Source organism: Apteryx rowi, unplaced genomic scaffold (assembly GCF_003343035.1).
Source record: "Apteryx rowi isolate R43461 unplaced genomic scaffold, aptRow1 scaffold_38, whole genome shotgun sequence".
Taxonomy (NCBI): domain Eukaryota; kingdom Metazoa; phylum Chordata; class Aves; order Apterygiformes; family Apterygidae; genus Apteryx; species Apteryx rowi.
Window position 1 is genome coordinate 2,559,713 of NW_020450307.1, and position 11,162 is coordinate 2,570,874.

An 11,162-nucleotide genomic window follows, 5' to 3' on the forward strand; every position below is an offset into this window, starting at 1 on the left:
CTTCATTGTGGTTTGATAGAAATAGCACCTTTCGTTCAATTTTATCCAAGAATGGCAAACCTTTTTTTCAATATTAAATATGCCCAACAGCAGCTAGTTTATAATAGTAAATACTATTCAGTAAATACAGTTGAAAAGAGTTGCTGTCTGTATTAATAACAGAAAGCTTGGCATACTGCAAAAGAACAAAATCTTGTGGTTTTTTTTTTTCTTCCTCTTCTTCTTGCATCAGCTTTACATAAAAAGCCCTAACTCTTCAGCTGTCTGGCCATTTGTCTCTGCCCTCTTCTGGTTTATTTGGCTACTATAAACCATTATGCATCGAATTTCAGAATGCTTATGAGCACTTGTTGCGTGCTAACAGTTCAACAAACTGCTGAGGAAATCAGATACAACTTCTTGTAGTTAATCTTCATTCTCATCTTTAAGGATAATGACTTGATAAACTATATTAAAAAAGAATAATAATATATAGTAGAATAAACCTGATAAATCCCCTCCTCTTTTTGTTGGAGTGTTTTATGCATCTAAAACACAGAATAGAAGAAACTTTTGCTCTTCCACGTTTGGAATTTCCATTGTTAGGATTGCAGTCTTGCTAAAAACATACAGTGAGCATAACTTTCTTGGTGTGAAAGTGTCAAAACAATCTTTGAGTTGTTAGAAAAACTTAACATCTGAAGTGCCAAATATGCTTGCTAACCTCATGAGGTTGCTGATTAAGAATAGTATTTTCCTTACCTTTCTAAATAAAAAGTTGACTTTCCAAGTAGTTAGAACAGTAGAATTTTCAAAGCTTCCTTAAAGACTTAGCTGTAAAAGGACCATAAAAACTTTGAAAATAAGATATTTTAAGGATTGTTTATTAGCGTATCTACTTAATTTGGAGCTCCTCAGGAATGTATACTGACTGAATACAAATCAAATGTTTGTAAAATACCATCTGAGACCTTCACTGTAACTGCATATTCTTCTGTTGCCACTACAGGAAGAATCTATATGGATGTTTGTGTAAAAGGCTTGTATCCGTGAAGTTTTAGACATTTGTAAAAGCGCAAGGATGCTATGTGGCTTTTACCCAAAATAGAGTGGCATTTAATTAAAATAGCTGTTATCCAAGATAGAATTCTAATACCATTTTCCCTCTTTCTTTCAGAGGGAAGTGTAATATCTCCCATTTCTCTGACATATTTGCTGCTAGAGAGTTTAAAGCCCGAGTGGATTCATTTTTCTACATACTGGGCTATAATCCAGAGACAAGGTAAGTGAAGTGACTTTTAAAGACAAGCTTTACCACAGATATGAGCCTGTAAGAACAGGAAAACTGTCAAAGGGAAGAGAAGTTAAAATCAAGTATGATTCTGATAGAAAGGGGGGTAGGAGGGAATGTGAGAGAGAAGCTTACATGTTCTGGCTGAGTATGTATAAAAGAAACACTAACAGTAGATGACAAACTTCTACAGTGAGTGATGACATTCAGTTGCATTTCTGGGTAAATAATATACTACTTTAAAGTAGGTTTTCAGAACTGTGTTTTTTCTTTCTTTTTTTTAAGGTTCCAAACATTAGCAGGAATTCTTAACTGCCTCACTGGTTAAATGCACGCTCCTTAAAATAATTCTTACACACATCATACATATCTTCTAGTAAGCAATGTTGAAATTTTATTGACACAGACTTTCTGTTTAATTTCTTAGGAATGTGTAAGTTCATGCTTTCATGTGTAAATGCCTGTATGGGCTCCTTTATCAACAGTTCCTACTTTATGCTTCATTGGCTAAAGCAAAGTAGATGCACAGAAAGAACTTTGAAATGAATGCATGTTTGAAGAAGGTATGTTCAACATGCTCTTTCATTTCATAGAGTTCTTTGAATCTGCTGCAGGGTTGTCCAACCACTTTTTATCAGCTGTCTTCACAAAGCAAAGCTGATACTAGACTGTATCTTCATTATTTTAAAAGTCCAAACACTAACTTTTATTTTGTCATTTGGATAGCTTTGTAAACACAAAGAATGCTTTGCAAATTCTAGCTGTGTTTCTTGCTAAGACTTGAAGAGTTTGCTGTCTAGGGGCCTATTTCTATGAGCACTAGTAAATAGTAAAAGATTAATAACTCATCGCAGTGCTCAGCAAGGACTGTGCCCTCTGAAAGTTGTATTGTTTCTTTCAATACAGAAAACATAATTAGCATGTGAAACTTGATTTCTAAAGATATTGTGGAGAACAAGCACAATTTTAAGTGGGGATTAGATAGGCATATAAAAAATAAATATATCCATTGTTACACTGTAGATAAACAGGTTTTAATACAGATACAAATCTTCATGCTTCAGGGTATAGCCAACCACTAACTGCTTGCAGTTAGGAAGAAACTCCCTGTGTGGGCAGATTACTATGTAATTGCCTTTTTATGAGGTTTCCTGTACCTTACTCTGAAGTGTGTTAAACTGCCATATGTTTGAGACAGGATATCAGACTAGGTAGAGCTCCCTTAATCGGTTCAGTCCAACACTTCTACATTCATAGCAAGTGTTGTCAGTGCAAGTCCCTATGAGGTGATTTTGCTACTATACAGTGCTGAGCTGTGGGAAAAAGGCATGAAATTTGATATTATTTTTGAAACGTATTAAAACATTTTTGTAACATTTGTGTTTTGTTGAAGCAATCTCATAAGGTGAGGCATGTATTAAGTTTGTCGTGGTATACCTTGCTGGCATTCAACATCATACATGACCCCATATTTAACTTTGTCACTTTTCTTTAATGTGCTTTAATTTTGAGGGAGTGAGTGTTAAACGAACTGTTTGTATTAGTGTTCAAGTTCTGTGTTTAATGGATGACTTCTCCTGTGAAATTCCATTTGTGTGGGTCAAAGTTATCAGTGCAGTTTTAAACCTACTTTCTGCATAGAATTAGCAGCTGTTAATTCTTCTGGCTATTAGAAAATCACTGAGCCTGGAAAGATCAATGAAATGAGAAAGTGAAGCACTTAAAGTGGTCAGCTAATTACTCAGAACAGCTAGCTTTCAAAATGTGTGTTTTTCTTCATATTCTTTAAATGCTCGCTCTTCAGTCTGTGCTTTTTGTCTTGAGGAGCAGGGGAGGTTTAGAAAAAGGAGCTGAGTTTAGACTGCTTGACTAATTTTGTTTTGTATATTTGGCACTGCGTTASAATGCGCGCTTTGACCGCCTAATTCCAGATCTATTTGGCTTGCAGTAAAAGTACTGTAAAAYGCATTCCAAGCTGAACTGTTAGCAATTTGTCATTAAAAAACAAAATTTAGTCTCGAACTTGATGTGTTTTTCTAGCGTAGTGTTTTGTTCATATGGAAGTAGTAGCTTGAAGTAATAGCATGTTGGAGATGAGGTTCTAACTGCTACCATGTGCAATGTGTGATAGGATACATTCTTAGACCAAACACTCTTGAGCTGTGGATTACATCCAGAAAGATATATTTTTGTTGATGAGTGTTGATTTGTGTTCAGTATAAGATACCCATACTGAATTGATAGTTGTATATTTGTCTTAACTTGCTCCACTGCTGAAGAAAAGTCTTTTTTTGTCAGGATTCTTAAATGAAGCTCACTGTGTTGGGAATCTGTTTTTTATGTTTTCATGTCTTCTATTTAAATAACAACAACAAAAAAGAAACCCAACCCCCCCTCCTCCCCCAAATACCCCAAACCCTGGTGTGGTGGATGTGTGGTGGCAGAAGCCCTTTTGTTCTTGGAGCACACAGAGCTGAAGGAAGGCATGCTTTATCCTGTATTTTCTATATCAACCATGGTTGTTGATCATTCTGAGGTCTCAAAATAGTGGAGCTTGTGGGTTTTAATTTTTTTCTTTACAGAGCATATCAAGCTGGTTTTGTTCTACAAATTTTGGTAAATGATTACATGATATACTTCAGTAAATTGCACATCACTGAGAAAATTCTGATGGTGGAATAAAAGCTTAATCTTAAAGCTAGATGCTGAGGTTTTATCACCTTGAATTGAGTGTTAATCAAGATAGTAAGTAGAGCTGAAATATGTTCCTTGCTCTCAAGWGTGTGGAATATATCCACTAAACTTATAGCCATCTGAGAAAGAACATTCATTCTATGCAGAGTACTTCAAAATAATCAAAGTCTTTGCAAGGTAAAGGATATATTGTCAAGGGGACCTGAGTGAGAGAGCACCTATACATTAATATAACTTTTTTTTTTTTCCCCCTCCCCCCTCATGCCGAGTGGATTCTCAGGTCTCCCTGTTAAGGGAGAATTTTGCATCTCTCTCCAGAGAAAGGACTGCTCTGACAATGGAATCCCACTAAAACCTTTGGGTTTCACAAATGGCAGGATGAGACCCATGCTTTATCAAAGACGGAGTGGTTTCCTAGTGTTCTAATAATTATATTTCATAACTGAAATTTATATTTTAAGTATTGTTTGGAGGCTATATTCAGTTTGAAAAAAATATTCATCCTGCCATCTTGTGTGGTATACTTGGGAAACAATTATGGAAGTTGCTGAGCACCCTCACTTCATGTCAGTAGGTATTGCCAAGGTGCTGAAGTGCCTTGCAGTGATATTAGCAGATTGCTTAAAAATAAATGAAAAAAAATCCACACCAAACTGGATTTAGAGAAATGGATGTTTAACTTCCTTGGATTCTGCTTGCTGGCTGATACCACACTTACTAAAATCATTGGGAGCATATTACTTCCATGTGTCCATGTCTCAGCTTATCTCTGAAATAGAGGGTAGTATAAAAGCTGAGAACCTTTTTTCACATTCATGTTGGTGACTCTGCTGAATGGTTGAGAGGGTGGGAAGGTGTTTCTTGGTGTTGTGGTGGTTATTCTATTTTTAATTTATGGGATTTCTCTACCATTTCAGAAGCTGAAACTTCTACTTTACTGATGGTCTTACCAGCCTGGATCTAACTTAACAGAAATTACCCCCCCCCAAAAAAAGTGTATGTGTGTTGGTGGGGGGGATACTGAAATACATTTCAGCTTGAAATGCATTTTGATGAGAGTTCAGCTGAAATGAAGACTAGATACTTTTGTGCTTGTGTTTTTACTTGAAAGCAGTCAGCTGGCAAAGGCGGTGCAACATGTTTGGAGTAGGTATCCTTTACTAGTGTCATCTGGGAGAATTTGATCAGTCTTGTTCTGAATCTGTTGCCCTCCTCTCTTGCATTTGAGTTCAGTTATTATTTTAATAACAGAATTGTTAAGTGTGGTTTTTTTTTCTTTAAAGCAGTTTATCAAACTTCATTGTGTTCCTGGAACTTTTAAATAAACACATAGCCATGCTTAGATTTTTTTTTTTTTTTAACATACAGGAACTTCTATCATGTTTTTTCTTTTTTGACAGACCCAAACTGTGAACCAAGTGCCTCCTTCCTGTATATTAGGGAATGGCTCCTTCAGATAAATGAGTTTTAGTAGCATCAGATATTTTCAGCAGAAGCTGGGCAGCTGTTTTTGAATTATTGCTGCAGGGCCAGTGAAGGAACCAGACTTTGAAAGTTCCCAAAAGGGTGGGGTATGAGGATGGGTTGGACCGTGAGGAAGCTTGAAGATATGATGGTAAACGAAGGTATATAAAGATGTACCCACATATGTTATGATAGAATTTTTCACAGCACTGTTCTATGAGAGATAAAATAATAAAAATTGGGATTTAAACACACTTTCATTGTTTGTTTGAGTTAATACAATTGAACAAGGTTTAGATGTCTTGTGTAGAAAAATCACCSTCCCTGTGCACACCCTTTTCCAGTTTTGTAAACTATGAGTACAGATAGTGATCTTGGAAGAAATGTCATAAAATTGTGTAATAAATGCAAGTTGTTACATAAACTCTTCAGTTAAAATTTTATATAAATTTATTCAGGAAATAATCCTGAGTGGATTAAAGATATGGTAAAGTTCCTATTAATGGCAGCGGAGAGGAGCAGCAGTCGACGTGGTATCGAGTCCAGCGTTTCACACCTGAAGCCCGTTTTCCTGCGGGGTCGGCTCAGTCCCATGTCCGAGTGCAGGCTAGCAGTGTGGTGGAAAGTACTAGCATTACGGCAGGACCTCGGTAAAGCTGCTTCTCGGCTCCACGCGCGCGTGTTGAAAAACTCGCGCGYCTTTGCTCACCCGCTTGGGGAAGGTGCCCGTTTCTGTGGCTCCCGCTTGCGCGACGGCGTTCGCCGTCCGCCTGGCCGCTGCCGAGTCGCCTTTGCGGAGGTGCTGCCCTTCCGGGGGGGCCCGGCGCCGACGGCAGCGGGGAGGCGAGCGGCCTCGCTGCGGGGYGGCGCGAGCCGCGTTCGGTGCGGGGCTCCGGGCCCCGCTCTGCGATGGACCTTGTCCTTGTTGTGGCTGTTTTACTTGGTCTGCGTCTGTCTTTTCAGCTACAAAATTTGGGAAATATTTCCTCCTTCTCTGACTTAGCAGTAAATTCAAGCACCTCAACTGCTGTGAAGCGGAGGCAGGTTTTCTAATGAAAGCATTTTATGCTGTAGGAGGAAAGGATATTCCCCTCGTAGATGTAGGCAGCTAAGGATTTTGCTCTAAATTGTATGGGAAACAAAAACGGCAAAAGACCAGCTATGGTGAAGGAAGCTACAGCAGTGAGTCGAATTTGGCGCAGCCGGGGTTCACCCTGTGCTCTCAGGTGCTTGTGAACGGCAGTGGCGTTGTTGCTGAGAACTGATCTTCTCCTTTAAACCTTCCTATGTATTGAAATAGTGACAGATAAAATAAGTATTTTGAGAATCCGTTTGCTGCTTTATTTCCTGACAAGTAGATTGTGTATTAAAATGCGAAGCTCCTGTCATTTGGATCTGTGAGAGCCTGTAAGAATTAAGCAAGATTTTTTTATTTTTTATTTTTTTAATAAACACAAACTAGGTGGAGGGGGGGGGAAAAAGCTTTTTCTGTTGTCGCTGCTGTTGCGAGTGTGTTTTGCTTGGAGGAGATGTAAAAGAAACGCTGGAATCGCTAGAATCTCTAGACTTTGCGTTGCTCTGCTCCCAGGCGTTGGCTGTATCAGATCCCCTAGCGAAGGCCCCACTTCCCTGCACACTAGCTTGGTATGCAGAAGCTGCGGAGTCTGTTCAGTGTGCTTTATTTACGGAAACAGCAGGGTTGAGATTGATTGCGTTGTAAGACAGTGTGTGGATGAGGGAGGGTCACAGCACATGCTCAGTCCTGTCAGTCCGAGGGCGAAGTTTCTGCGTTCTGCGTGCAGGCTTAGGTCATAGCACAAGCTCAGTGAAAGCTCTCTGAGGTCTCTCAGACTGCATGTGCCTCCATTTTGAGTTGGTAGAGTGGAAAAGGCAGAGTTTTAGCTGTTAAGTAGAGGGTTCAGGAATACATCTAAACCCACAAGAGCCTGTCATAGTCATGGATGATCCATTCAGCCCCTGCAGGTAGGCTACATCACTCTGGCCTCCCCTAAACAATGATGATTTTTTGCTGTTGTTTGTGACTTCTGAAATGTTTATGAAATCATTTCATTATTATTGCATGTTCCTCAGAACCTTGTAATCACGTCAGCTTTGCTGCGCAGCTGTTCGTGCGGTGCATGAGGGCACTGAGCAGGGGATCTGCTGGCTCAGGGGTGCATGTAGCAAAATGTTGAAGCTGTGTGGGTTTATTTTTTATTTTTTTTTCCCCCTTCGTGGTGCAGTTTTAATTTCGGTTGTGCTGTCTGCATGCCAACCTTATGGCAGGTCTGTAGGGAGCTGCAGAGGCAGTCTGCAAGATGCAGTGTTACCTAAGTGGCTATTAGGAAATGTTTGGGCCTGCAACAGACTGTTTAGATAATGTTTCAGGAAGGTCGTAGATCAGCAGCCATTGGYTGCTCTGAGGGTAGGTGGTTCTCCTTTTGATTGAGGGCCTATTTGTGAGAGCAGCGATGGTTCTGATATTTCTTCAAGTATTAAAAAAAAAAAAAAATGTAAYGAGCACAGTTTTGCTTGCTTGTCACCATCACATGCAAGAAACACTTGTGCATCTAAAATGTAGTAGTGTTGCCTTATGCATTGAGATGCTTGTTACATGACAGCTATGTAAGCTGTACTTGCATCTGTTTTACTGGGCTAGCAAAATGCTTAACCTTTTTAGGCTGGATGTCTGAATAAAATAGAGGACTCTGGCTCTACAGTTTTGTGTAATGATGGTATGGTTGCTACTGGTTTTGTGATCCATATGGGAACAGATAAAGTAATCAGTGACTTGTCACTGCTAAATATAAATTTGGGAGGACTTTAAGTTTACAGCCACTCATTTAAAACTTCAGTTTTGCAGTATTTTCTTGTTCACAATGGTGTCAGAGCTTGTGCAAAACTGAGGGAAATGTGGGTGCTGTTCTGACACGGACCTCTGCCTGGCYGATCAGCTTGCAGACCTGATCTCAGCACCACAGAGTCCGCTGCTGCAGGGGAATATTTCAGTCAGGGTAACTTGTCTGCCAGTTACTTAAGTGGATTGAGTTTGAAGGTGACAGGGTGGTTTGTGGTGCTCATAGTGACGCCTGAAACTTTATAGCTGATGGTTGACTTTTGGCCTTGCTCACATGGGCATTCATTCACCTTCGCAATGTGCACCACTGGGACTACCTTCCTTGCCACTCTTGTCAGAGGCCGAAGAATGAATGATGGATAAGACCACTTAATTTTCACCCATATTAGTACCATGTCCGTATCTATAGGGCATCTGAAATATCATTCCCTTTTTCCCATATGCTTTAATAGCTACAGAGCATAAGAATTGAGAGCATTTATGGCTGAAGCAAAAAAATGCTAATGATTATAGAGCACAATTCCCTTAAACTTCAATCTGGCTGAATCACTCCATACTTGAAAGTGATGTCTCTGTAGGCCCAGGCTTTGGAAACATTCTTATTCCTAATAAAGGAGCTACTTGAATACAGGAATATGGCACAGCACTGCAAGGATACAGGGGCCTTGTGCCCTTGCCATTTGTTTTATAACTTTACTCATAAGAATATGCATTTGGGAGGGGGAAAGTCCAAAGCAGTATGCTTAGTGCTGTTCTTCATTGATAATGTATGCACGCATTTAAAAAAAGGGTTGAAGAAAAATACTACTTTTTTACTTGAAATGAAAATATGGTCATGCTTATTTTTTTGAAAGTATCAGGTTAACTTAAAATAGCCTGGGGTGGGGAATGGAAACACCTAGGTCATAACAAACCGAAAGCTATCTGTTAAACAAAAGTATTACATTTGGCAAAACAAAAATACTGTTAGAGCAATATGCCAAATAAGGCATTCTTTGCTTTGTCACTTGCACATGAGAATTTGAGTGTAATGTGGTCCTTAGCTTCCAGAAGTCCCTTTTGGAGGACACCTCTGGTATCGGTGCTGTGGCAGTGTACAGTCAGATTGTTCCTGCCCCAAGGAATGTACAGACTTTCTTTTTCCTTTTGAACAATGAGAGAATATTGCTGATATTAAGTACTCCCCTCTAGTCTTGTGTGTGACACTGTAAATCTTCAGTGTTGGAGATCTCAGTTTCTCCTTTCGCTCCCTCATACTTCGGCACAGATGTCTGTAACCAGTATTGCCAGCTCTGGGCCATAAGTCTGCCAGTCGAGAATGAAAGCGGTGCCTGGGTGTAGATGCTGTTACACTTTGGTAAAAGCATACTTGGAAGTAGGAGCTTCTGAGGGCTGTGTCTGCCTTAAGTTACTTGTGGYGCTGGCAAGGTATTGAGTATGCAGGAAAACCCTCCCTCCTCCTTCAGACTGTGAAGCGTTCTTATCATACAGTTATTGCTAATGGTGAACTTCTAAGCTGCTTGGATGCCCAGAAGACTCGCTCCAGCTGAGAGCTTGTTCTTAGGTGTTATAGCGAAGGACAGTTCCAGCTCCAAACAGCTGTTCCATTATCTGTTTGAGGATACGAATGTGTGAGGGGAAGTTCTTGTATTTTGTCCTATGGATGAAGAAAGAGCTGCCAAATACTTGGTGGTCTTAATTCTCTTTGTTCTGGCTTGATTTGTTACTTTGAGGATTTCTTAAATCAGTAAGATTCCATGTTCCTCTTCTGTCCAGTTCACTAAATTGTARTTTGTTTGAATTAGAGCTTTGTATTTTTAGGTCAGTATGGCAGACTTAGTAGTATCTTGAGGCTTGCTTTATGCTTCACATTCTTTATGCTTAGCACCTTTAGACCCTGCTGTTGCTTCTTCATGCACCTGCTGTTCARGGAAACTGGAGCTTTGTGTTAAGCAAGCCAAGAGACTAAGAGTAGGCCATTGAGTCCAACCTTGATGAAGCTTCATGGAAAAAAATTAACTGCCACATAATTTCATATTGAATTTATTTACATATTTACTTACGAGTGTCAGTGTATGCTGCTTGTAAACCAGTAACATTCTGGTACTGCTAAAATCACATGTAGACCAGTTACTAAACTTCAGAGATCATCCAGTGTAATTAACTCTTTTTTTGAAATTAAGGTCAAAGTATTGGTATGTGTATTCCTTATTTCAAGGTAAACAAAACTAGAAAATAAATGTTAGAGGAATGATCAATAAAATCTACAAGCAAAATACTGCCTATATGGTAATACTTATGTGGAGACAATGTTTGTTTCCTTGTAGTAACTTGTTTCTCAGAACGGCCCTACTGTGATCAATTCCATTCTGCCTTTTTAGCAGAGAGTAATATTTTTAGGATTATACAATCTTATTTCTGAAATATAAACCTGATGCAAAATTAAGTCAGTAAATAATAACGTTATCTTGGAAAAGCTTTCCCTGTTTGACTCAAACTTCTGCAACTACTTCCTCCTTCAAATAACAGTATGGATGTATAGAGCACTGAGTCTTCCACTTCCTTAAAGGTCTGACTCTGCAATCAGGCAGCAGGTTTGAGCTTGTACTGAAGATACAAATGTTGGTACATGTTTATTCATTCTTGCTTTAGATTAAGTAATCACCAAAAACGGTTCCCATATAACTTTATTTGCCCTGAAGTTTCTTATTAAAGAAACACAGCTTTGATTATCCACTCAGAGCACAGAATTGCTTATGCTTTTTTTTTTTTTACTGTAATGCACTGCACAATAACAGGTTATAAACAAAACTGTTATCCTAGTTAATGGCCAGCTTCTAATTTTACTTTCTGAACATCAAAATATTTTTAATAGAG

General features: G+C 39.1%; 1 protein-coding gene across 3 annotated transcripts in view; it reads left to right on the forward strand.

Annotated features, from left to right (window-relative positions):
• Positions 1-11,162, forward strand: part of RERE (arginine-glutamic acid dipeptide repeats) — a 172,303-nt gene that overhangs the window by 49,474 nt on the left and 111,667 nt on the right. For 2 of the 3 annotated variants that reach the window (XM_026074070.1, XM_026074071.1), the window contains exon 1: positions 7,158-7,411. In XM_026074070.1, the coding sequence (XP_025929855.1) occupies positions 7,386-7,411 (26 nt within the window). In that variant the 5' untranslated portion in view covers positions 7,158-7,385. Of the gene's footprint in view, positions 1-1,156; positions 1,262-7,157; positions 7,412-11,162 lie in introns of those variants that run through there. The other variant, XM_026074072.1, reaches the window with a different exon arrangement.